The sequence below is a fragment of the Lissotriton vulgaris genome, chromosome 11 (assembly GCF_964263255.1).
Source record: "Lissotriton vulgaris chromosome 11, aLisVul1.2, whole genome shotgun sequence".
NCBI classification, from domain to species: Eukaryota; Metazoa; Chordata; class Amphibia; order Caudata; family Salamandridae; genus Lissotriton; species Lissotriton vulgaris.
The window spans coordinates 107,159,569-107,186,784 of NC_141699.1; the positions used below are offsets into that span (position 1 = coordinate 107,159,569).

General features: G+C 49.5%; 1 protein-coding gene across 1 annotated transcript in view; it reads right to left on the minus strand.

Moving 5' to 3' along the window:
- The window catches only part of SLC5A1 (solute carrier family 5 member 1), a 296,325-nt gene that overhangs the window by 71,161 nt on the left and 197,948 nt on the right, over positions 1 to 27,216 (minus strand). The window contains exon 6 of the mRNA XM_086942805.1: positions 20,726 to 20,831. Coding sequence (XP_086798931.1) covers positions 20,726 to 20,831 — 106 coding nt within the window. The remainder of the gene's footprint in view (positions 1 to 20,725; positions 20,832 to 27,216) is intronic.

The following is a 27,216-nucleotide window of genomic DNA, read 5'->3' on the forward strand; positions in this document are numbered from 1 at the left end:
CTGCAGGCCACCATGTCTGGGACTGCTTTTAAATAAAGCAGTTTAAAAAAATGCAGCCCATTTACAATGCATTTAAAAAAAAAGAAAATGAAACGTTTTCGTTTTATTTTCTAAGGGCAGGCAGAGGTCCGTGGGCCACTGCCTGCCCTTAAAAATTTGTTTTGCATGCATTTACAAAGGGGAAGGGGTCCCCTCGGGACCCCTTCCCATTTGCGAATGCATTACCATCTACTTGAAGTAGGTGGTAATTGCGAGTGTTTTGCGACCACAAAACATTTGTACATGGTTTTGAGACTCGCTATTTGGAAGGGAATGCCCCTTCCAAATAGCAAGTTGCAAAACTATTTAGTGAGTCGCAAATAAATTGTGACTCGCAAAATAGGCAATGTACATGGCTCAATAGGTTTTTGCATGCGCAAACGGTTCGCTAACCTGTTCGCGCATATAAAGATGGATTGTACATCTGGCCCTTAGTATTTTATATTGAAGGAATAGCCCCTCTGTCACATGTATTTCATTTGTTTCATAGCATTTCTCATACCATTGTAGGATGTCGGAGCACTTTACATCACACACATATAGAGACATTGAATCATACATGTAAATCAGTGAGTATATAAAATGTTTAAAAAGTGCTTGGTCTGGAAAAGCAGTTTGCAAGCAGCTCTTGGATGACAGTTTATAGGTCCCTCTGCTACATTCCGAGTGTCACTTATAAAGTGCACAGTAACTAAAGAATCTCTGTGACAAAAGCAGTAACCACCAACCTATGCACATAAAATACTGCTTTTTAAAATGCATGTTACACATTTTTGCAGTAGGCACATTAACCCTCTGTGCTACACTAGTTAAGTCAAAGCTGCCACTGAACAAAACTCTCCTCACACTCCAGCAGGTACATTAATCACTGGCATTATCTTGACACTTTTATTGTTGCTGGAAAGCTGCTAATTATACAAGAAACTTTTCTGTGCTTTTAAGCTTTTAAAACTGTTGCCTGGACCCCCTGGGAATGTGTCACGGATCCCAGTTTGGGAAACACTGCTCTACATAGTTCTGAGTCTTAGAAAGAGACCAATCCTTTGCTACCAGGATGGCACTTGGTCATCAGATACTAATGCACATGCGCACTGGATTACCATCGAATTAATGTAGTTTGTAGGTACATCTTTGCATATGGTGTGTCCACAATATTCCAGAAACTTTGGTTGATGTAAGACCGATTGGACCTAGAACAGAAGCTCACCACTTCCTATGGTGTGTCCTTTGGAAGGGACCATAGACAGACTGCATTTCGGGCAGAGAAAGAGTTCTCTATTAGATCTCCATATGGTAAAGAAAAGGGAAACATTCTCTATACCTTACCATTGGGAATTCTGCACCCCAGTGGTGGAGTTCTCCCCATGGAAAGTATAGAAAAAAGTTTTTAAAAAGTTAATTAAACATGGAAAACGTTTGTAAACATATTTTTATCTTATATATTAATGTATATTACTGTATTATATGCATTTTAGAAGCGGAACTAAAGGGAAAATGCTACAGCACTTAAACAAATTTTGAATGAAAGTATTTAAAATAAATTAAATGACTTTAAAATTATTTTGCTAAGGTTTAAATTAAAAATGAATTACCACCTAAAGTTAAAAAAAATGTTAATTATGAATTCAACATTATTTAAAGTGAGGTATACAATTGATTGGGTGCCGCTCGAGACAGACTCTGACACTGGTTTCCTGTTCCTCGCTACTGGAGTAGCTTGAAAAGACCCCTGCTTTTCCTTGGAGTCCTGGGCGGATTGATTAGCGTTTCTGGCCGCAGAGGAGGTGAGAGGCGCGGCGAGCGGGACTGCGAGGACCAGCATACCTGCTAACATCACCAGCTGGTTCCTCTTCCGGCCCGAGCCGCGCCCCCTCCCAGTGCCACGCCTCCCGCCTGTGTGCTTAATACCTCTCGCGGCTCCCGCTTCGCGGGAGCCGCCCGAGACAGACTCTGACACTGTTCCTGTTCCTCGCTACTGGAGTAGCTTGAAAAGACCCCTGCTTTTCCTTGGAGTCCTGGGCGGATTGATTAGCGTTTCTGGCCGCAGAGGAGGTGAGAGGCTCGGCGAGCGGGACTGCGAGGACCAGCATACCTGCTAACATCACCAGCTGGTTCCTCTTCCCGCCCGAGCCGCGCCCCCTCCCAGTGCCACGCCTCCCGCCTGTGTGCTTATTACCTCTCGCGGCCCCCGCTTCGCGGGAGCCGCTCGAGACAGACTCTGACACTGGTTTCCTGTTCCTCGCTACTGGAGTAGCTTGAAAAGACCCCTGCTTTTCCTTGGAGTCCTGGGCGGATTGATTAGCGTTTCTGGCCGCAGAGGAGGTGAGAGGTGCGGCGAGCGGGACTGCGAGGACCAGCATACCTGCTAACATCACCAGCTGGTTCCTCTTCCCGCCCGAGCCGCACCCCCTCCCAGTGCCACACCTCCCTGTCATTCATAAGCGCCCCTGGCTACGCGGGACGCGCGCGGGGCGGAGCTCGGGGCGAAGACCGGGCAAAGAGCGGGCCGTCTGAGGCCGTCAGGGGCCGAAGGAGGCTGGGCTGGGCCCACCCTCTTTCGCCTGCACCTTCTTGATCCTACCTGGACTGTGGTATAGGCTACGACCATGCCATCGCCGGCCCCAGGTGAGACTCCATCAAGGGCGGGGGGAGCCAACACTGGGACTCTGGACAACTACTTCAAGTCGGCTAAGGGTGAAGGGGGAAAGGAAAGCTCCCTAGAGAAGCGCAGGGTAGAGCGTCGCCGCTCCATTGAAAACATGAAAAACAGACCTCTCAGTGAGATAATTCCATATCCCATCTCCTAAGACAGCCCCCTTCATGGTAGTCAGGATCTATCAACCCAAGAAGGTGTCCCCCTACTATTACGGGACAACGTTCCCAATGCCGGCACATTCCCCGAACAGACCACGGAGGCTATCCCACTCTCAACTCCTACTAGTATGGCTGTTGATCTGGTTACCCAAACACCCCCTGCAGCCAAAAACAAGAAAAACAAGCCCAAGCAAACTGTTGTGGTGGAGGTGCATGGCCCTCCACCCAACAAGCGCAGAAGGAAGACGAGGGGTGGGCAGGGGAAAACTAAAATACCCCACTCAGACTTTGGAAAAAATCACAAGCCGGCTCACACCCCAGATAGGTCCAGAGAGAGGGTGCACATCGCTGCTTCCCCTAAGGGTATCAGCACTATTACCGCTGTTGTTAACAGAGACCTAGGGGCTAACCCGCTCAACACAGCACCCCCCACTACATCTTTGGGGAACATAGAATTCCTACTTAGATCACTCCTGTTGCCTATTAGCGAGAGTCTAAAAAAAGTAGAGATCAGGCTTACCATCCTAGAGGCAACCTTAACTAGCCTGAGCACCACGGTTAGCAAGCAGACCAAAACCACTGGGCCCAATCCACCTTCAGGAACCCTCCCTTCAATGCAGGACCCACCCAGGGGGCTGCTGTTGCTCCCCCTTTGCAGCCACTCATGGCTATCCCAGTTTCAGTTCCACCCAACATTTTCAACACTACGCTTCCCCAGATAGCAGTTCCAGCCCCACACAGCTTAATTTCAGGTATAAATCCCAGGGCCCCACCAAATGTCAGTAACTCCCCTCCTCCGTCTGCCAAGCCAGCTCCCAGACCACGGAGACTGGACTTGCCACCGGAAGTTAACAGCCTTATGGTGGTGCTGGCGGGTGCCCCTCCTCTTGAAAGGGGCGAAAATGAAAATTTCCAATCACTCAAAAGGAAAGTCATCAAATGGCTGAATTGGAACAGACCTTTACCGCCCCACTTCAACAATGAGATCATCATGGTCAGAAGGGTACCATGGCTGGGAAAGACGAAGAAAACAATAATAGGGGACTGCATTATGGTGTCTTTTCGAGACCCCGGCACTGTTCTACATATCTGCGCAGGGTCAAACAGATCATTGGATTCCACTATACAGACTCTGCCAGTCTCCTTTTTCTTTCCCCCCACTCGCATGCACCATGACCCTCCACAAGGACACTGGACAAGGGTAGAACGGAGACCCAGATACAAGGAATATGCTGAACGCCCAGTTTACCAACCACCTGATACACCCTTTTTCCACTACAACCGTTTCAACTGTTTGAGTGGGTTGGACGGGGTGGATTGACTGTCTTCAAATTCAGACCCCAACCCTGTGATCCCGGAAAATGGTCCCTGCGATCTCTCTGAGGCAGCTGGATTTACTGCCGACAACGTTCCAGAGGTAGTAATCGGTGTAGTATCTGGCATTGGCTCCCCCCATACTTCCATTCCTGCAACCCCTCCTACTGAGCACCTGAGACTAATCTGGTGGAATGTGGCCGGACTAGCGAGCAAGCTGATAACTCCAGACTGGGTAACTTATATTCAGACTGGGGACGTCTGTATGTTCCAGGAGACCTGGGCAAGGGAAGAACACAGGCACCAGGGCTACCAGTCATTCTCCATCCCGGCCAGGTGGGAGGGCAAAGGCCGCCCTTCAGGTGGACTAACAACGTGGGTGGCATCACACCTAGGCTGTGAGGCTTCACGCTTACCGGTGCCATCGGATGATATCCTTGTGGTTTTACTGTCCTGGCCGAATCAAGTGAAACTCGCCCTGATTAACATCTATTCCAGGCCAGTGGGAGTTGCCAGGGAGTCGCCCACCATTGATGAACTCTCAGTTTATTTAGCCGAAATACCAAGAGATCTACCCTATGTAGTGGGAGGGGATCTAAACTCCCATTTTGAGCCGCTGCCTGGCCTCCTAGAGGGTTTCCCGATGAAAGAAGAGGCCAGGTGGTCAGTACCTTCGGTAGAAGCCCCTCCCCCGAAGGCATGGACTCCTGTAGCACTGCAGATCACAGCTCTCACCCTAAAATTTGGAATTAGAGCCTGTAATGGGCGCACTAGTTCTGATGTACCTAGCAGAACTACCTACAATAGAGCGGGAAGAGAATCCCGCCTGGACTATGTCTTGGCACAGATAGTGAACTGGCCATCTATTAAGGATTTTAGGGTTACTGAAAGGCTGGATAGCGATCACAATGCTCTTGAACTTGATCTCATTCACCCCGGCCTTCAAATCTCTACAACTACCGGGGAGGAGAATAAACCTGAACTTCTATTGGCTAATAACAGGAGAAGAATCAGGTGGGAAAAACTAGCCTCGAGCCAGGAGAAACTCCCGAGGCTATATGCAGGGTTAATCCCTATTCTAGAGAGTGTGGGAGATTTAGCCAACCAGGCAGGCAACAAAGAATCACTTGGCAAATTATACCAGGCTCACGAGGACCTCATAAAGGGCGCGGCCCCCATCCTCTTCAGTAACGTACAGAATCAGAGGAGGGGACAGCTACACAAATCCTCTTCGTATAATACAGCCTGCAGAAAGGCAAAGGGAGAACTTCTTGGAAACATCAAGGAGGGCTTAGGGGGTGAGAAGCTAAGGGAAAGCAGACGGGCATATAAAAAACTAATTGCCCATGCTAAAACTGAATGGGAGGAGAACCAATGGGAGGAGCTTACTAATTCCCTCGCAAAAAGAGACCATCGAATGTTCTGGAGAGTAGTGAACGGGGGGTCGGGGAGCCTCCACTCAGCCATTGAGCCTAACATCGCAGCAGGGGTGTGGCAGGCACACTTCCAATCTCTTTATATCTCTGAGTTGGAGAAACCAGGAACGACACCGGTATTGGCCGGGCCGATTATGAGGGGGGACCCAATAACAGTGGGGGAGGTTAAGGCAGCAATAGCAGGACTGACTTCGGGTAAGGCGGCAGGACTAATTCTAATTCTAATTTAAAATATTTGTAGAGCGCAGCGTACACCTTGCGGTTTCTTGGCGCTGGGGGGATTGGCAACTGAGGGAGAGAGACCAGAAGAAAGGAAAAAGGGGGGTGTTTAGGGAGTTTAAGAAGGGAAGGCCTGGTCGAAGAGGAACGTTTTCAGGTCTCTACGAAAGGAGAGGTACTGAGTGGCAGAGCGGAGGTGGTCGGGGAGTGAGTTCCAAAAAGTTGGAGCCAGTGTGGAAAAACTGGCCCCGCCCCACTTTTTGCGTGTGAAGCGGGGGGTCTGAAGAAGGGACTTGGAGGAAGACCGAAGATCTCTTGCAGGTACATACGGGTGGATTAGTGAGGAAATAAAAGCGGGGGCGGTGCCCTGGCGGGCCTGGAAGGCCATACAGCCGATCTTAAAAAGGGAGCGTTCTTTTACAGGGAGCCAGTGAAGCTCCTTGAGAAGGGGGGTAGAATGGTGATAACGAGAAAGGCCATACACCAGCCGGGCTGCCTGGTTTTGAATAATCTGGAGTCTACGCAGGCTGTACGCGGGGATGCCATGATAGAGAGCGTTTGCGTAGTCCAATCGTGACATCACTAATGCGGCCATGATGATCTTAAGTGCCTGAGGGGAAAAGAAGCGAGAAATAGAGCGGATAGTGCGGAGGGTGAGGAAACAAGAGGACACCACAGAGCTGATTTGTGAATGAAGAGTGAGCTGGCTGTTAATTTTCACACCAAGTGTTTTGACCGAGGTGGAGGGGGTAGGAGAGGGACCAAGAGAGGGAGGCCAAAAGAGAGAGTTCCAGGGGCTGGATGAGCCACCCGTGAGAACCAGCTCGGTCTTATCCGGGTTCAGCTTGAGATGGTTGTGGTTCATCCAGTCCCTGATGAATGTCATAGTAGACTGGAAATTGGAGACAGAAAGAGAAGAGGGGGATAGATCAAAGATGAGCTGGAGGTCGTCCGCGTAATTATAGACGGTGACCTCCAGCTGTTGGAGTGCGAAGATGAGAGGAAAGATATAGAGATTGAAGAGCAAGGGGGAGAGAGAGGAACCCTGGGGAACACCGCAGGTGACAGGAAGAGGGGTGGCCATGAAGTCGCCTAGCCGAACCGCCTGAGTGCGGTCCCTCAGAAAGGAGGAGAGCCAGACCAGTGCTGATCCCCCGATGCCGGCCGCCTTGACACGGGTAAGTAGGATGGTGTGGTCCACCGTGTCAAAGGCGGCGGAAAGATCAAGGAGGACCAGTGCCTGGCGTTTGTTCTCGTCCATACCCTTTCTGAGATTGTCTAAGACCGCAACCATGACTGATTCAGTAGAATGCCTGGGGCGGAACCCGGCTTGGCGGGATGCCAGTCCTCCATATGCCTCAACATGAGCGCTGAGTGCCGCGGTGACATGGCGTTCCATCACCTTACCCAAGAAGGGTAACAGGGAGATGGGGCGGTAGTTGGCCGAGATGGAAGGGTCCGCGCCAGGTTTTTTTAGGATGGGCACTATTGTGGCTGCCTTTAGCACAGAGGGCACAACGCCCTGTGCCAGAGAACTGTTGAGGAAGGCGATGGGGGGGTCCGGGCAGCTGGAGTAAATTTGCTGCAGGACTCTTGCCGGGCAGACGTCCGCAGGGGACCCTGACTTCACTTTGGGGAGTATCTCCAAAAAAGAATCCTGAGTGAGGGGGGGGATAGCGGTAAAAAGGTGTAGAACGGGAGGAGGGGAGGGATCGATGAAGGCAGACGAAGGTGGTGGGATGTTGGTCTTGATAGTAGCAATTTTCTCTACGAAATAGGTGTTAAGTTGATCGCAGAGAGGCTGAGAAGGGGGAATTTGGGACGAGGTGCGGTCTGAGAATGCCAGGTCATTCACTATGCCGAAAATTTCCCTGGTTTTGTTTTCTGCAGAGATTATTTTTGAAGAAAAATAAGAAGTTTTTGCATCCAGGATTGCTGTTTTATATTCGGCAAGTGCTGATAGGAAGTGAGTTTTTAATAAGGGGCTGTAATTTTTCCTCCATTGCCTCTCCGCCCGTCGGGCGCTCAGTTTAAGGTCTTTTAGGTGGTCATTGAACCATCTGTTGGAGTCCTTAGGTCGGCGGATGGAGATGCGGCGTAAGGGCGCCACTGAGTCGCAGCCTCCAGCCAGCCAGGTGTTGATGGCCTTGGCTTGAGAGGCAGATGGTAAGCCAGCAAGGGTGGGAGAGGAGTTGCGGAGTGAGGAGGTCAAGGATGGATAATCCACTTTGTTCCAGTTACGCGCCCAGGTGTTTTTGGTATGCGGAGGTTTGGGTATCAGGTTTCTGGGAATGAGAAAGGAAATGAGGGCGTGGTCGGACCATGGGCACGGCGAAACAGCAGCCGAGGCTACAGGGAGGTTAAGGGACCAGACCTGGTCCAGTGTGTGTCCATGGGAGTGAGTGGGGACGGAAATGTGTGACACGAAATTAAGGGATGAAAGGAAATCGGTAAAATCTTTAGAGGCTGAACACTCATGAGGGTCTGAGGGCCAGTAATTGAAGTCCCCCAGCACCAAGACCGAGGCGTAGTTGACCACCAAGTTGGCTAGCAGGTCTTGAAATGCCGGCAAAAATAAAGGCGAGGGTTGAGGAGGACGGTACATAAGAAGGCAAGTGATGGGGGGGGGAAATGAGAGGGAGCGGACTACCAAGAAGTCAGCAGGGGGAATAGGGGAGAAAGGGAGTGGTTGGAAATTCAGCTCCGACCGAGCGATTAAGGCGACTCCGCCACCAGCCTTTCCTGTCGGCCGGTCGGCTCGCAGGGCCACATAAGAAGGGGGTAAGGTGGCCAGGAGCGCAGGAAGGGATGAGTCGCAGTACCAGGTTTCGGTCAGGAGCAGTATGTCAGGTTTCTCTGAGTCGAGTAAGACAAACAGCTCGTGATGGTGCTTGACCGCTGATCTGGTATTGAGTAAGATGACAGACAGTGCCGAAGAAGAGGGGGGAGGGTCAAGGGGTGGGGGGCGGGGTAGCGGGGGGACGTGCTGCGGGGGATCGAGTGCAATGGGGGAAGAAGGAGCAAGGTCTAGTGAAGAGATCAACCTGCGGATGTGGTCCGGGAGTGGCCAATGGCCCTGGAGGGCAGTAAGGTCCTTAGTAGAGTAAGAAATATTTTTGGCATGGAGTCGTGCCCCCAGCCCCGACCGGCCGCGGACGGGCGCAGACGGGCTTGCCTTAGGCGCGCCTTCGGCGCGCAAAAGTCGCGCCCGCTGCGCTCGTCCGCTGCGCTTCCTGCCAAGACACATGCTTTATGCTGGCGAGATAGGGGGTTGGGGGGGCGTGGCCAGCCGAGGGGGCGTGTCTCGCCTCGCCCTCGAGAATGGCGGGAGAAGTAGGGGGATCGTTGCAGCGAGTAGCGCTGTTTGTAGCAGGTCAGAAGTAATAAGTAAGTGAAAGAAGCCTGGTAAAACACAGTAATCAGTGACAGATAAATTTTAAAAACAAATGGCCCTGCTCCCGGCTATCCGCCTCAGGAGCCAATCAGGAATGCGACGCCCGTCAGCGGCGCGCTCTATTTATCGGTCTGGCGGGGGGCGTGGCCAGCCGAGGGGGCGTGTCTCGCCTCGCCCTCGAGAATGGCGGGAGAAGTAGGGGGATCGTTGCAGCGAGTAGCGCTGTTTGTTGCAGGTCAGAAGTAATAAGTAAGTGAAAGAAGCCTGGTAAAACACAGTAATCAGTGACAGATAAATTTTAAAAACAAATGGCCCTGCTCCCGGCTATCCGCCTCAGGAGCCAATCAGGAATGCGACGCCCGTCAGCGGCGCGCTCTATTTATCGGTCTGGCGGGGGGCGTGGCCAGCCGAGGGGGCGTGTCTCGCCTCGCCCTCGAGAATGGCGGGAGAAGTAGGGGGATCGTTGCAGCGAGTAGCGCTGTTTGTTGCAGGTCAGAAGTAATAAGTAAGTGAAAGAAGCCTGGTAAAACACAGTAATCAGTGACAGATAAATTTTAAAAACAAATGGCCCTGCTCCCGGCTATCCGCCTCAGGAGCCAATCAGGAATGCGACGCCCGTCAGCGGCGCGCTCTATTTATCGGTCTGGCGGGGGGCGTGGCCAGCCGAGGGGGCGTGTCTCGCCTCGCCCTCGAGAATGGCGGGAGAAGTAGGGGGATCGTTGCAGCGAGTAGCGCTGTTTGTTGCAGGTCAGAAGTAATAAGTAAGTGAAAGAAGCCTGGTAAAACACAGTAATCAGTGACAGATAAATTTTAAAAACAAATGGCCCTGCTCCCGGCTATCCGCCTCAGGAGCCAATCAGGAATGCGACGCCCGTCAGCGGCGCGCTCTATTTATCGGTCTGGCGGGGGGCGTGGCCAGCCGAGGGGGCGTGTCTCGCCTCGCCCTCGAGAATGGCGGGAGAAGTAGGGGGATCGTTGCAGCGAGTAGCGCTGTTTGTAGCAGGTCAGAAGTAATGAGTAAGTGAAAGAAGCCTGGTAAAACACAGTAATCAGTGACAGATAAATTTTAAAAACAAATGGCCCTGCTCCCGGCTTTCCGCCTCAGGAGCCAATCAGGAATGCGACGCCCGTCAGCGGCGCGCTGTATTTATCGGTCTGGCGGGGGGCGTGGCCAGCCGAGGGGGCGTGCATCGCCTCGCCCTCGAGAATGGCGGGAGAAGTAGGGGGATCGTTGCAGCGAGTAGCGCTGTTTGTAGCAGGTCAGAAGTAATAAGTAAGTGAAAGAAGCCTGGTAAAACACAGTAATCAGTGACAGTTAAATTTTAAAAACAAATGGCCCTGCTCCCGGCTTTCCGCCTCAGGAGCCAATCAGGAATACTGTGTATAGCTGCGAAAACTGAAAACTTGTCAGATTTATCATGTCTCTGTAACAAAGCAGCATTTTGTCAACTATAAAAGCATTTTTGTGTGGTGTTTGCTTGGCTCCCAATATTTAGTTGCCTCTTTTTTTTTTCGTGTACATCATTTTCAATACTCCTCCACCTTCAGGGGCGAAACGCAAGCCCCTATGACGCAGAGCCGGGGCAGCCTTCGTGGCCTCCCTCCCCATTCAACCGAAGCCCTACAAATATCTGCGATGTGCCGATGTTAAGTCACTGTACACAATTTATTTCCCATTTGATTCCCTCACAGATAGCGCGTGGCGTGCGTCTTCTCGCGTACGCGACGTGCGAGCGTAGGGTAAGGTTGCTGTTGGTCCAAGTGGCGCGAGGCTTCTGGATCCGGCGGCGACGACGCAACGCTCACCTCCCTCTGATTTCCCACACACACCTGGATGGACTGGATGGCTTGCCCGGGGACTTGTTCAAGCAGGAGCCCGATGTTTGGGCCCCCTACCTTGCCGTTCTGTTTAACGAAGTTCTGAGCGGCATGGAAATCCCGAGAACTTGGCTGGGGGCAGAGGTGGTTCCTATATTCAAAAAGGGCTCGCCCCTGCTCCCAGCCAATTACAGACCAATCAGTTTAATTGACGTGTCACAGAAGCTGTTTGGTAGGGTACTGTTGAACCAGCTTCAGGATTGGGCAGAAGAAATGGGTGTCCTTAGTCCCTATCAGGCGGGCTTTAGAAAGGGAGTTTCCACAGTGGACCAGGTCTTCCGATTGAACATCATCTATTGGAGGGCAGCGATATTCGAAGGCGGCAGCTTATACACAATATTTGTGGATTTGAGGGCCGCCTTCGACCTGGTGCCCAGAGGGAAACTTTGGAGTGTCCTGGCCGAGATGGGCGTACCCCCGGACATCCTGATAAACTTACAGAGATTGCATTATAATAACTATGCTCGAGTGAGGTGCGGGAAGTCTGGGGAATTGACGGATAGATTCCCCGTTGACAGGGGGGTTAGGCAGGGCTGCGTGTTGGCACCGACCCTGTTCTGCCTCTTTGTCAACGGGGTAATCGCCCACCTGAATGGCACTGAATATACTGACGCCCCAAAATTGAACGGCAGCAGGGTGCCTGCAATCATGTTTGCAGACGACACCCTGCTGCTGTCTAAAACCCCTATGGGGATTCAGAGGATCCTTGACTCATTTGTGGCCTTTTGCAGAGATAGGGGCTTAGAAATTAATGCTGCAAAAACCAAGTTCATGGTCCTGAATCCAAGCCAAAAATTGCGCCCGAACCTACAACTGGGAGCGTCACGGCTAGAGAGAGTCTCCACCTTTGAATATCTAGGTGTAACCCTGAACGAAAGCATGTCCTGGGGACCACATCAGACTAGGGCCAACCTCAAACTAGTACAGACCACTGGGGGTATCGCCCGGATGATGAAAAGCTCCACATACCGTTCATTGGGGCCGCTCATTCAGATCTATAAGACGCAGGCCAGGGGCGCTACTATGTACGGGGCGGAACTATGGGGCCACACATCCTCCCGCAGTCTGTCCTCAACTGAGAACAACTTTATCAGACAGATAGTTGCTCTCCCGCCCAGCACCCTGCTCCTTCCCCTGAGGCTGGACCTGGGACTGAGACCAATAGCTGACGACCTAGGTCTCAGACCCATAGTCTTCTGGCGAAGGCTTTGGAGCAGCGAAGAACTCTCCGCTTATAGGGCTGAACTGAGGGAGCTTCTAACCCATCCTAAAGCGTTACAGATCCCCTGGATAAATTATATCCAAAAATCCTGTACGAGACTGGGGTTCCCTGACCTTTGGTCCGATCCTGCTAGCGCCTCACTAAACATCTCACGGAGAGCTTTGGTCAATGTCTACCATGAACAGAAACTAGTCACTGCCTTGGATTGTCAGGGGGAGGGGTCATTAACATCTGTATTTGCGTCAAGCAAGGACTCATATAGGCTGGAGAGTGTTCTGGACGCCATGTCCCCCGTGCTGGCCAGGAAGCTGTTTCTCCAATGGAGATACGGCACATTGCCTTTGCGATCCTTTACCAGCTCCTGGTCAACCCCGCCCTCCTCCAAGCAGTGCCCGGCATGCTCTTGTGCGGAGGAAAGCGACCTACACGTGGTCCTGTTTTGCCCAACTTACAAGGCAGCTAGGAAATATTGGCTCCTTCCACTTATCAGAAATCTTGGTTGTAGGGAGTACCTCCCGATGTACAGAATTCTAAAAACCGATGTTTCAAGTCCAATCGTGTTTGCATTAGCAAAATTTCTTACCAATGTCTGGCACACCCGCACCCGTATTCTGAAGTCGCAGGTTCCTACCCAAATTTAAGTCTACAATTTTAAATGTAACTCTAGTAGTTTTAAAACACAGAAATGGAGAATTTTACAGTGTATAACTTTGTATTGATTGTGGATGATTTTATAATGGTTGTATATGTTTTTATTGTATATCTTTGATGGCCATATGGCCGAAATAAAGATTGATAAATAAATAAATAAATAAAATTGATTAAAAGTAATTTAATTATCTGTAGCATTACTTTTCAAATGCAAACAAAATTATAATGTTTTATCATTAAATAAAAAATGTGTACAATTTTTATATCTTAAATACTAAATTAAATGTATTTATATCTGTAACTATTATAAATGATTTAATTTAAAATAACACTATTTTTTTACGTGGTTTGTCTACATTATTTTTTGTGGGAGTGTGTTGAAGTACCAGTGGTTGGCCATGTGTTGTGCTGGACTGTGTTTTTTTAAGTAGTAAGGTATACTTGTAAATTTGGTTGCACTCTGTTTTTCAGGGGATAGAGAATAGAAACGTGTATACTTCTGGGTAACTTTACACTTGAATTTAGTGAATATTCAAAAAAGTAAATTTACTCAAAAGTGTTTGAGGAAAGTTACACATGTAAACTACTCACAAGTGTAACTTACATTTGTGAATAGACCTAACCACCTCCACCAGACGCAGCTGGCATATTCGAGTAACTTAGAGAAGGGAACCGTCAGGCTTGGCATTGACTGTGGGTACACCATCTCCGCAGGACTTGTCTGGAATATTCTAAAAACCTCATGAGGGTAAAGCGGGCTAGGCAGACTCTTCCACAGGATGCACGTGGAAGAATGCAGAAACCCTGTGGTAATCAGTAATTGGTCTAGACCCTAGGGGGCATATTACCAACGTTTAGCGATATTTACCGCTAACGATGCTTAGCTAAGCATCGCCGGAAATTATCGCAGAGATAACTTGCTATTAGCAAGGTTTATCTCAGTGATAAAAATCCTCGGGCTAACTGCCAATTGAGAGATTATCTCTGGAAAACCAACGATAATCTCTCGAAGTTTGGCGTTAGTTTGATAATAGGGGCTCACAAACTTAGCCATGATATCCACCTTCCATAGGATATCATGGCTAAGTCAGGAAAATACCAGGTGTAAAAAAAGCAGTGCTAACCGCGGTTAGCGCTGCTTTTTTTATCACTAACAGGGTTAGCGAAATCCTTGATAATAGGAGAAATGTCGCTTAACAACATTTCTCCTATTATTTTTCTCTGGAACGCCCCCTTTGCATCTCATTAGAGATGCAAGGGGAAGCTTAGAGAAAAAGGGTGCTAACATGCAAATTTGCGTGTTAGCACCCTGTTGCTAATAGGGAGATAACTTTATCTCCGCTTTCTTGGCTTTTAAAGCCAAAAATGCGGAGATAAATCCCTTGATAATATGCCCCTAGGTACCTAGTGTGCCTGAAAGTATGAAGTCCACTGATGGTCCCATCACCATGGGTACACCTAAACATAGCATTGCAAACATCATCATAACATTATACAACAGCTTCGCAAAGACCATGGGGCTTATTTACAAGCCCCTTACACCACGGGTGCGTCACTTTTAATATGGAAAAAAGTGACGGACTTGTGGCGCAAGGGGCTTGTAAATAAGCCCCCATGTGTACGCAATACACCTGACAGTGTGCAGAAACCTTGTATAGTTTTACTAGTGGTTGGAACATTATGTCTGAAAGTATACAGAAACTTTTACTAAGGTCCACAGCTGATTGGCACAGACCACAGGTTCAGAATAAATGTTTGCAAACACACTCTCCTTTCCACTTGCCACTCACCACAGGTAGGTAGTATGCCTGCAATTCTACAGACACCCTAAATAATGTTCACTTGTGCCTGGGGTGTAGTTTAAGTTCAAGTTCGGACATTTGAGAAATCCATACAAAGGTACCGCAACACTTAGCATAGACCACAGGATCTCAGTATGGCTGGTTGGAAGTATGCAGAAACCCTCATGAAGTTACACCGGCGACTGGCATGGACCATAAGTAGGACACCTGAAAGTATGCAGGAATATCATGAAGGGATACTGGCACCTGGCTTAAACTAGGTACAGATCTATGAGATACGGCGCATTCCTGTCCTTTTCCCCTGCGCACAATAGGCTGCCGTGCACCAACGCAGGCACCTTTGCACCATGGGGCAAGGGTGCCTGCGATGAGGGGATGATTGTTTTTTTGCAGGAAGGGAAACCTTCTTCCACAAAAACAATCACAAGAGGCTTTTCCCGCTGTCAATGTGTGTTGCAAGAATGCAGCACATATAGAGAAAGGAAAAAAACGAAGAGAAATAAAGATATTTCTCCTCGTTGTGCCTCCATTACGCCTCCCCTAGGGAGGTATATGTTTTTGGCACTGCGTTAGATTTACGTTCTTTCGTAAATCTGGGGCAGTGTCAAATTACCATGGATGTTGCTGGAAACGCCCCCAGCAACACCCATTGCACGCCCCTTTAACGCTAGAAACTGAGGTGAAGTAGACCATATTTATGAGGCAGCATTATGCCCAAAAAAGTGGCTTAGTGCCGCCTCGTAAATATGGAGTAGGCTCATGCATCATGGAACGTCACAAAAAGTGCCGTTCCAACGGCGCAAGGGGCCTCATAAATGAGGTCCAGAGTATACCTTAAGATATGTATACCTCCACAAGGACACCCGCGCTTAGCATGGATTCTAAGTTCACAATGTAACTGAATGTTTCTTGAACCCCTCATAAAAGTACACTCCCATGTGCCATGTATTCTAGGTACCCAGAGTCACTAAAAAATTATAGAACGTCTTATAAATATATATCTGCGCTTGGCATAGACCATGAACACAGTATAAGTGAAAGTTTCCAGAACCCCTAAAAAAGATATACCAGGGCTTGAATACTATACTGGCAGTGTAACTTAAAGTTTCTAGAGCTCCCCCGTAAAAGTACACCGCTTGACATAGACATGTACACAGTATAACTGAAAGAGTCTAGAACCCATCATATAGGTTCACAGGTGATTGGCATAGACGATATACACAATATACGTCAATGTTTTAGAACCCCTCATAACCATAATCCTAGCCTTGGTGTGGGTCCTAGATGCGCAGCTTAGCGGAATGTTTATAGAACCCTGATTAAAGCACCCTAGCATTTGGCATGAATCCTATGTAGACAGTAGAGCTGAAAGTCTTTCTGGAACCACTCAGAAAGATATACCGGCACTTGACAAAGATCCCAGGTACAGAGTGTAAACTTCAAGTTTCTAGAACACTTCATGAAGGTAAACTCCTGCTTGGCACAGATCCTAGATAAATAGTATAACTCACAGTGTCTAGAAATCATCGTGAAGGTAAACACCTGCTTGGCATGTATCCTAGGTACACAGTACAAGTGAAAGTTTCTAGAACCCTTCATAAAGATGCGCTTGGCTTGGATCCATGGTAATCAGTTTCTAGAACCCTTCATAAAGATGCACTTAGCTTGGATCCCAGGTATACAGTGTCTAGAACCCTTCATAAAGATGCACTTGGCTTGGATCCTGGGTAAACAGTGTCTAGAACCCTTCATGAAGATGCACTTGGCTTGGATCCCAGGTATACAGTGTCTAGAACCCTTCATGAAGATGCACTTGGCTTGGATCCAGGGTAAACAGTATCTAGAACCCTTCATGAAGATGCACTTGGCTTGGATCCCAGGTATACAGTGTCTAGAACCCTTCATGAAGATGCACTTGGCTTGGATCCTAGGTAAACAGTGTCTAGAACCCTTCATGAAGATGCACCTGGCTTGGATCCAGGGTAAACAGTGTCTAGAATCCTTCATGAAGATGCACTTGGCTTCGATCCTGGGTAAACAGTGTCTAGAACCCTTCATGAAATGCACTTGGCTTGGACCCTAGGTAAACAGTGTCTGGAACCCCTCATGAAGATGCATTTGGCTTGTATCCCAGGTAAACAGTGTCTAGAACCCTTCATGAAGATGCACTTGGCTTGGATCCAGGGTAAACAGTATCTAGAACCCTTCATGAAGATGCACTTGGCTTGGATCCCAGGTATACAGTGTCTAGAACCCTTCATGAAGATGCACTTGTCTTGGATCCTAGGTAAACAGTGTCTAGAACCCTTCATGAAGATGCACTTGGCTTGGATCCAGGGTAAACAGTGTCTAGAACCCTTCATGAAGATGGCCCTGGCTTGGATCCAGGGTAAACAGTGTCTGGAACCCCTCATGAAGATGCATTTGGCTTGCATCCCAGGAAAACAGTGTCTAGAACCCTTCATGAAGATGCACTTGGCTTGGATCCAGGGTAAACAGTATCTAGAACGCTTCATGAAGATGCACTTGGCTTGGATCCCAGGTATACAGTGTCTAGAACCCTTCATGAAGATGCACTTGGCTTGGATCCAGGGTAAACAGTATCTAGAACCCTTCATGAAGATGCACTTGGCTTGGATCCCAGGTATACAGTGTCTAGAACCCTTCATGAAGATGCACTTGGCTTGGATCCTAGGTAAACAGTGTCTAGAACCCTTCATGAAGATGCACTTGGCTTGGATCCTAGGTAAACAGTTTCTAGAACCTTTCATGAAGATGCACTTGGCTTGGATCCAGGGTAAACAGTGTCTAGAACCCTTCATGAAGATGCACTTGGCTTGGACCCTAGGTAAACAGTGTCGGGAACCCCTCATGAAGATGCACTTGGCTTGGATCCAGGGTAAACAGTATCTAGAACCCTTCATGAAGATGCACTTGGCTTGGATCCCAGGTATACAGTGTCTAGAACCCTTCATGAAGATGCACTTGGCTTGGATCCTAGGTAAACAGTGTCTAGAACCCTTCATGAAGATGCACTTGGCTTGGATCCTAGGTAAACAGTGTCTAGAACCCTTCATGAAGATGCACTTGGCTTGGATCCAGGGTAAACAGTGTCTAGAACCCTTCATGAAGATGCACTTGGCTTGGACCCTAGGTAAACAGTGTCTGGAACCCCTCATGAAGATGCATTTGGCTTGGATCCAGGGTAAACAGTGTCTAGAACCCTTCATGAAGATGCACTTGGCTTGGACCCTAGGTAAACAGTGTCTGGAACCCTCCATGAAGATGCACTTGGCGTGGAACACAGGTATACAGTGTCTAGAACCCTTCATGAAGCTACAATCCTGCTCAGTATTAAACATGTTGAAGCTGTGCCTGTACACTTGCAGAAACCCTAATCAAGGCCAAGTCTTAGACTTTGCACCTCTTCCGAGTGCTTTTATATAGCACAGGCAGCACTACTTGGGGTCAGAGATAATCCCCTTATCTTCCCTAATGACATAAATAACACTGAGTGACGTGCGTGCCTGTAATCACCTGTAGTATATGGCACGCCGCCAGTTAGGACCCACTGAACCAAGGGGTGACATGCTAGAGAAAAGTTGGAAGGAGCTAAGGATCTCAGGCCACGTGACTATCGCAGCCATCTTTACAAGTGCAGAGTTTGGGTTGAATCGAGGACTGTCAGGGGCATATTTACAAGCCCCTTGCACAACCAGTTCGTCACTTTTTGTGACGCACTGGCAGCGCATTTTTCTGCTCCATATTTACAAGGACGGGAAAAGCCACCCTGCATGGCTTTTCCTGTCCTTGTAAATACGCCCCCTTTACACACAGCACTTTGCGTGAAACGGGCTTGCCGTGGGTGTTCACACGCAACACCCATGGAACCAGACACATTTCCAGATTTTAAAAAAATCGTAAATCTGGAAATGCATCTGAATGATCCACCTCCCCAGGGGAGGCGTAGGGAGCGCAACAAGAAGAAATGTATTCATGTCTTCTTCTTGTTCTCCTCCTATGCTGCATTTGATATTGAAGTGCCTTAGCCTTAAAATCTGAACCTGACGGATAATGCACGTTCCTTTTAAGAAAATATCAATAAAGTTTTGTATAAGACAAACACTACAAATCCCACAATGCCCCATTAAGGCTAACGTGGGTGTAACTAAGTGTAATAAAGAAAGGACTCTCTAACTGTGAGAAAAGGCGTGGGGGGGCTGAAACACGTCGGTTGAGAAGTTGCCAAGAATAAATTGTGCACAAAATTCAGCCTTGGAGTGCCTCGTCCTTTGTTATATAACATTGTTCTCCTCTTTCTATACGTGCTGCATTCTGCAGCACACATAGAACGAGGAAATCACCTCTGGTGATTATTTATGTACAGGAAGGTGTAAGGGTGCCGCGTGCGTCGGCGCATGGCAGCAGTTTGTGCACCATTGTGGGGGGTAGCACAGAGATGAAACATATTGTTGTAAATATGTCGCATCCCCGTGTTTCCAAACTAACGAAGCACGGCACAGCAAAATGACTTGGAGCACCGTGCTGCATTCGTTTATTGTAAATCTGTGAGAGAGTGACACTCACCTGTGACAGTGAATGTGGGAGAGTGACACCCACTTGTGACACAGTGAGTGTGAGAGAGTGACATCCACCTGTGACACAGTGAGTGTGAGAGAGTGACAGTGAGTGAGAGAGTGACACCCACCTTTGACAGTGGGTGCGAGAGAGTAACCGTGAGTGTGAGAGAGTGACACCCACCTGTGACAGTGAATGTGAGGGTGTGACAGTGAGTGAGAGAGGGACACCCACCTTTGACAGTGAGTGTGAGAGAGTGACACCCACCTGTGACACAGTGAGTGTGAGAGAGTGACAGTGAGTGAGAGAGTGACACCCACCTTTGACAGTGGGTGCGAGAGAGTGACCGTGAGTGTGAGAGAGTGACACCCACCTGTGACAGTGAATGTGAGGGTGTGACAGTGAGTGAGAGAGTGACACCCACCTTTGACAGTGAGTGTGAGAGAATGACAGTGAGTGTGAGAGAGTGACACCCACCTGTGACAGTGAGTGTGAGAGAGTGACATCCGCCTGTGACAGTGAGTGTGAGAGAGTGACAGTGAGTGTGAGAGAGTGACACCCACCTGTGACAGTGAATGTGAGAGAGTGACAGTGAGTGAGAGAGTGAAAACCATCTTTGACAGTGAGTGTGAGAGAGTGACAGTGAGCGTGAGAGAGTGACACCCACCTGTGACAGTGAATATGAGAGAGTGACACCCACCTGTGACAGTGAGAGTGAGTGACACCCACCTGTGAGAGTGAGTGTGGGAGAGTAATACTCCCTTGTTATAGTGAGTGTGAGAGAGTGACACCCACCTGTGAGAGTGAGTGTGGGAGAGTAATACTCCCCTGTTACAGTGAGTGTGAGAGAGTGACACCCACCTGTGACAGTGAGTGTGGGAGAGTGATACTCCCCTGTTACAGTGAGTGTGCGAGAGTGACAGTGAGTGTGAGAGAGTGACACCCACCTGTGACAGTGAGTGTGAGAGAGTGACACACATCTGTGACAGTGAGGCAGTGACAGTGAGTGTGAGAGTGACAGTGAGTGTGAGAGATTGACACCTACCTGTGACAGTGAGTGTGAGAGAGTGACACTCACTTGCGACAGTAAGTGTGAGAGAGTGACACCCACCTGTGACAGTGAATGGGAGAGAGTGACACCTACCTGTGACAGTGAATGTGAGAGTGACACCTACCTGTGACAGTGAATGTGAGAGTGACACCCACCTGTGACAGTGAGTGTGAGAGAGTGACAGTGAGTGTGAGAGGGTGACACCCACCAGTGACAGTGAGTGTGGGAGAGTGACACCCACCTGTGACAGTGAGTGTGGGAGAGTGACATCCACCTGTGACAGTGAGTGTGAGAGAGTGACAGTGAGTGTGAGAGAGTGACACCCACCTGTGACAGTGTACAGTGCAGTGATGAGCAGCAGCATGACAATGGCCAGATAAATGTTCAGTTTCATGGCCTGGTTGATAAATATGGCTCCAGAAAACATGTCCGCCTGAAAGAGAAAGAATCAAATGTAATTAGCTGAACGACCCTGGCGAGCAGAGTGAGAGAACTGTCTAGAGCCATGTGTAGGAGCGCTGGAGGAGGCTTTTAGGAGCTGGGCAGGCACTTGTGAGAGGGACGTGAAGACCACCTCCGCCTCGGGGGTACAGCACTGACAGGAGTCAGGAGGGTCTCTTGTAATGCTGCTAAACACAAAGTGCTAAGAAGCTGGGTGTGCAAGGAGCCTGATAACAAAACACTCACAAGAGCCTCAGTAAGATGAAAACAGATGCAGGAGGTGGAGAGAAGAGCAGAGGGGACGTGCAAGAGGGAACACGAAGTTTGAGAGGAAAAACAGATGAGATTGGACAATAGGACGAAGCTACTCCTGTTTGATCCTCGTTGCTTTTAAGAGAGGAAACCAAGATGAGGGGGGCAGGCTAGAGAATCACTTCCACCTCCCCCCTCCTCCCTCCTCACCCTCACTAGAAACTTGAGAACATGGCAGAGGGAGGGAAGGCGCATGGGAGACCCCTCAGCCAAGGGCCTGATAAAGTGTCCACAGCCCAAGGCCTGCTCTCCATCGCTGTCGAGCAGAAGAGTGGGGGAAGACTCAACGAGAGAAGGTCCATCACTGGCCATCCCCAGGCCTGACAGATCTGTTGGGATTCATGAGGGTTCAGGTAATACTCGTGGGGTGATGGCTCTTTTCCCTGCTTAATCTGTCTGCCAAGACCTTTACTAGTCCTTGGACGTACATTGATCTTAGAGAGCTGATTTTGTTCTTTGCGCTGATAAAAAAATGGAAATAGAACAAAAAGAACAATTGACGGACAGAATGCAGAACAATGTCATACATTCCACCCCGAATACAAAGATCCGGCCCTAAATCCATTGTTTTTTTGCACCATGCCATTCCAGTTTGAACCCAGCCGAATGCAAATCAGTCTTGACCCTGTGCCCAATGGGAACAGTTCAGCCCGAACAGCCAGGCCAGGGCCTCCCTAGACTGGAATAAAGCATCCTAGGACCGGTTTCTGGGTTTCACCCCTCATCAGCCAGGATAGCTTGAATCCAATGGCATGGAGAGCACGGGACCTGATAAAAAATGGGTCTAATATATATATATTTTTTTTTAAAACCTTTATTGTACCTTCTTACAGTTACACAGCACGTCGCCTACAACCCCGAGGGGCCGGCCGCTAAATGGAAAGAGATAGCAATGACAGCCTTGTGGAATTAAAGTCCATGTGGTAAAGAAGCCACTGTAATGAAAGGCTCGCCACAGAACAAAGGAAGGTCACTAGTACACGTTTCATACAAAGTAAATGAGGTTTTCGTTTTCCATTTTTTGAAGGAAAATAAAAAAGGAAACAAAAGAACAGCAGGAAATCACGGTGCGATCATTGATGAATAACATTGCAGGATAGCTGTAGGAAGATTCCCCAGGACCGGATAAGGTGCCGTGTATTATCTAGGATCTAGTGTAGAATGTGTAAAAACTACCACCCCCCCACTTCCCTCCCGAAGGTCCCTCTACCTCAACCGCTCCCCCTCACTCCATTCCCCCCTCATCATCTGAGTCTAGCGGATCGTCTTCTGGCAGTGGATCGCAAATGTCGCCTCGGTACACATTCCATGGGGACCACACCTTATTCCACTTGCCTGGACAAGCCCGACTCAAGTACACCGCCCTTTCAGTTACCATTGTTCTGTCCATGTTCATGCACCACTGTGACGTTGTTGGAAGGTCTGCCGCCCCCCAACGCTGCGCAATGTCCCGCTTCGCTACAATCATTCCCAGTGTCACCCAGAGTCGACCATGCCGGGACAGATCTGTCGGTTCCCATATGTTGAGGAGACACCGCCTTGGCTCCGGGAGAACCGAGATCTCTAGCACCTGGGATACAGTACGCAGTATTTGTCGCCAATAATTTTGTATGCGTGGGCAGTCCCAAAACGTGTGAAAGAAGGTGCCTTCATCCCCGCAGCCACGCAAGCAAAATGGGTGTGGTGTTCTGTGGATGCGGTGTAGCAGTGTCCTCGTGTAGTATACCCTGTGGAGGAACTTTAGCTGGACTAGCCTCATCCTAGCCGATATGCCCACCTCTTTCGGGGAGGCCAGAGCCTCATTCCACTCGTACTCATCTAGGGCGCCTACCTCCTGTTCCCACCTTCCCTTGAGGGGAGCCAGAGGATCTGGCGAATTGTTTAGGAGCTTACGGTACGTCAAGGAAGTTGCTCTCTCCACCATGAAGTCGGTCAGGAGGCGATCCTCCAGCGGGGAGGACTCAGGTAGAGTCGATCCAGAGGGGATGGCAGAGAGCAGTGCATGGCGAATCTGCACGTATCGATATGATTCGTGCGGCCCGAGGTCATATATTTCTCTCAGGCGGGTGAACGAAATAACATCCCCCCGCTCCCACATGTCCCCCACTGTGGAGATGCCGATGGAGTCCCAGTGGGAAAACCCCTTGCTGGTTCTCAAATTGCCCAAAGCGCGTGCGTCCCAGAGCGGGGTGAGTTTGGTGATTGTACCCTTCCATCCTAGCGCTGCTGTCGCCGCGTGCCAGGTTTCCACAGTGAGTTTAGTGGGTCCTATGAGCAGTCTCAACTTTCTCCGATCATAAAGTGGGGCAAGTATGTTATTGATGCCCAACTGCGCCCTGTCTGCTTGGAATGCCGGGTCAGACTGTGGGGCGTGTAGCCACTGATTAATGGGCCTAAGTTGTGCTGCCCAGTAGTACAAGTGCAAGTTTGGGAGTGCAATGCCCCCATCGTACCAGCCTCTGCAAAGTTTAGCTTGAGCTATGTGCGCCGGCCGATTGCCCCACAACAGCCCGGAAACCACCGCTGCAACCTTCCTGAAATAACCCGCTGCCACCGGGAATGGTGTGTTATCTAGGATGTATAGAAAGCGGGGCAGCGATTTCATTTTGTACAACGCTGCTTTCCACAGCATTGTTAATGGCAACCCTGCCCAAAAGTTGGCGTCCTGCTTGAGACGCTCCAGCGTGGTATCAAGTTCAGTCTCTTGTATTCAAGTGGGTCCCCCGTGACATGGATGCCCAAGTATTTAAAGGAGGAACCAGCCAGTCTCAGAGGGCAGTCTGGCCTGAGTGTCGGGGTTTGACCCGCCAACACGTACATCTCCGACTTGTTCCAATTTATGGTGTAACCAGAAACCTTGCCATGCTCATCGCATAAGTGCAGAAGGGCCGGAACTCCGTGCTCGGGATCCGTCAGATACACCAGCATGTCGTCCGCATAGAGGGACAAGCGGTCCTCCCATCCCTCCTTCCATTGAATTCCCCTGAGCAAGGGAGTTTGTCGTATGCGAATAGCCAGAGGTTCCAGGGTGAGTGCGAAGAGCAGGGGAGACAGAGGGCAACCCTGCCGGGTGCCCCTTCCAAGTGGAAACGTGCGTGAAATGTGGCCATTCGCAACTACGTGTGCCACTGGTGCTGCGTAGAGTAGCTTTATCCAAGATATGAAGTTCGGGCCAAAGCCCATGTGAGACAGTACTTCGAAAAGGTAGACCCACTCCACCAAGTCGAAAGCCATCTTCGCGTCCAGGGCCAATATAACTGCACTATCACTAAGTTGGTCTGCCCTCGCCAACACCCCATGAACCCTACGAAGATTAAGCGCAGTGTTTCTATGAGGCATGAACCCCGATTGATCTGGGTGGATAAGATCAGGCAGGTGAGCCAGCAGACGGTTGGCCAGGAGCTTCGCCAAGATTTTACTTTCTGCATTCAGCAGGGAGATGGGGCGGTAGGATGAGCATTCCTCCTGAGGTTTGCCAGGCTTTGGTATAGCCACGATCGTGGCTGTTCGCTGGTCCAGTGGGAGCTGCCCCCTCTCGCGACATTCTTCATACATCTTAAGTAGATAAGGACAAAGGTCCTCAGAGCGCTCCTGGTACCATTCAACCGGAATGCCGTTCGGACCAAGTGCTTTTTCCGGGTTTGAGCGCCCCTATGGCTATCCGTATTTCGTCGGTGGTTAGTGCCGCATCCAGGTCGGCCATAGCCTCCGGTTGCAGTGTCGGGATATCTATGTCGCTCAACGCACACTGGGCCGTAATCGCGGTCACCTCCCTTTCGGGAGTATACACCTTTTTGAAGTGGGTCGCCAGCGCCTCCACTATCTGTTCGGGGTCAGTCAGCATCGTACCATTCCCATCCCTAACCTGCTGGATCCCTTTGGAGCTACCCCCTCTCTTATCAAGCCAGGCTAACATCTTCCCCGCCTTGTCACCCACATCATACACCCGATTCTGTGTCTCAGTGATATGTCCCTGTACTGTGAGGGGTGCATGGTCCATGTATATTCGCTGTTGGAGTGCAAGATTGTGTGCTGTGTCCTCTGTGGGGTCAGCTTTGTGCGTGGTTGTGGCTGCGCGCAATTGGAGCTCGAGAGCAGAATGCTCAGCTGCCTGTTCCTTCCTATGCGCCGAGGGTCTAATATTTTTAAGAGAGATTGACACCTTGTTCCCTCTTGCCTGCTGATATAGGATCTCGTCGTCAAGTTGTCTGTCTCTCCTGACAATGACTGTCCGGCCCAACAGTAGAGGAGAAAATGTGAGGATAGCCAAATGAATTGCCTTGAACTCTCTCCAATTGGAAGACGTAGGGGATATTTACATTGACATGGTGCAGCGTGGCGCCGCAAGTCATTTTGCTGTGCTGAGGTGCATCATTAAAAAACAAAAGGATGCGCCGTATTTACAGGAATACGGCACACCCCTGTGCTCTCCCCTGCACCAGGGCTAAAACAGGAGCCATGCGCCAACACAGGTACCCTTGCACCAGGGTGCAATGGTGCCTGCATTGCAAGGATGATTTTGTTTGTGCAGGAAGGGACACCTTCCTGCTCAAAAACAATCATTAATGGCGTACTGATTCTTCTATGGATGCTGCATATTGCAGCCCATATAGAAAAAAGCAAAAAACGAAGAGAAATAAAAGTATTTCTCCTCGTTGCACCACTTTAACGCCTCTCCTTGAAAGGCCAATCCTTGTAAATCTGGGGCAGTGTGAACAAGCTGTGAGCGTCACGTGGGAACACCCACAGCAACACACAAAATAGACCCCTTTAACACAGAATATTGCATGAAAGTGGGCCACATTTACAAGGCCATGTAAAGCCATGCAGAGTGGCTTTGCGTGGCCTTGTAAATAGAGGCCAGCATTCAGCGCCACCAGAGCATCAAAAAAGTGACGGTCCGGTGGTGCTGACTTGTAAATATGCCACCTAATCTTCTGAACTTAGGAGCACAACGCCCCTGAATCTAAGGAGACTGGATCTATTTGCCCCATCCTTTCCTACAGGTATCCGATGTCAGATTTATTGGAGTTTGAGGAGAAAATCTCCAATATCCCTTTATCCAATATTCGCTTTCAGAATGTTGCTTGAATCCATCCATCACAACAAGTCCTGCCTTATTCCCTGAGCCACGGGAATAACAAATCCTAGCTAGAGGGTGTCCAAAGCTTGAGAATGTGCCTCACTAGTTTGTTCAGGTGGAACCTGGTCCAAGGCACTGAGAAAGAAGTCCCTTCCGAGTCCTCTTGCATCTGCAGCCAGGCTGCTGCAGCCGCAGAGTCTAGAGAAAGGAAGCCTGCAAGATGCTCCTGGACCGCCTCGACTCTTGTCGGTCCAGGATCTGGCTCCAATGAATACTTGGCTTATGAGAGTTGTAATTGAAGAGGTGTGGTGTAGTGGCCAGGGCAGCTGACTTCCGAGCACAGGGTTCACGGTTCGATCCCCAGCTCCGGCGGCAGCTCTGCTCAGCACCCTGTGACTCTGGGGAATAGCTCACTCAATTTCCACAACAGCCCCCAGCGCCATGAGACTCAGAAGGGTGAGTAGTTTGCGCTTTACAAATACAGATCTACATCTACATTTTTCCAGAATTATCAGTAATCTGGGATCCAAGAGCAACTATGAAAGTTTGCTAACTCCAAAGATGCAGAGAACATCAGACAATCGCCCAGGTAGGGTTGGATACAAATCCCTTCCAGATGAAGAACCATCATCAGAGGAGCTGCACACTTGGGTAGAAACATAAGGGGCCTCATTTATGAGAAATGACGCATCGCTGCGTGAAAGCAGCGATGCGTCACTTCTCAGTGCGCACTCCTTGCGACATTCCTGATGCGTCATGTTTCATGTATGACGCATCATGTCCCAAGGAGTTACAGATACGTCAGTATTTCTGACGTATCTGTAACCGCAAAAGTGACGCATTGCTGGAGTGTGTCACAAAAGTGACGCAACTCCAGCAATGCGTCCTTTCACATGAGGCAAGCCCCAGGTGAAAGGGTCTGCGTCAGTCTTACGCCTGCTGTGAGGCAGGCGCAAGATTTTGACGCAACGGCGTCCTAAAA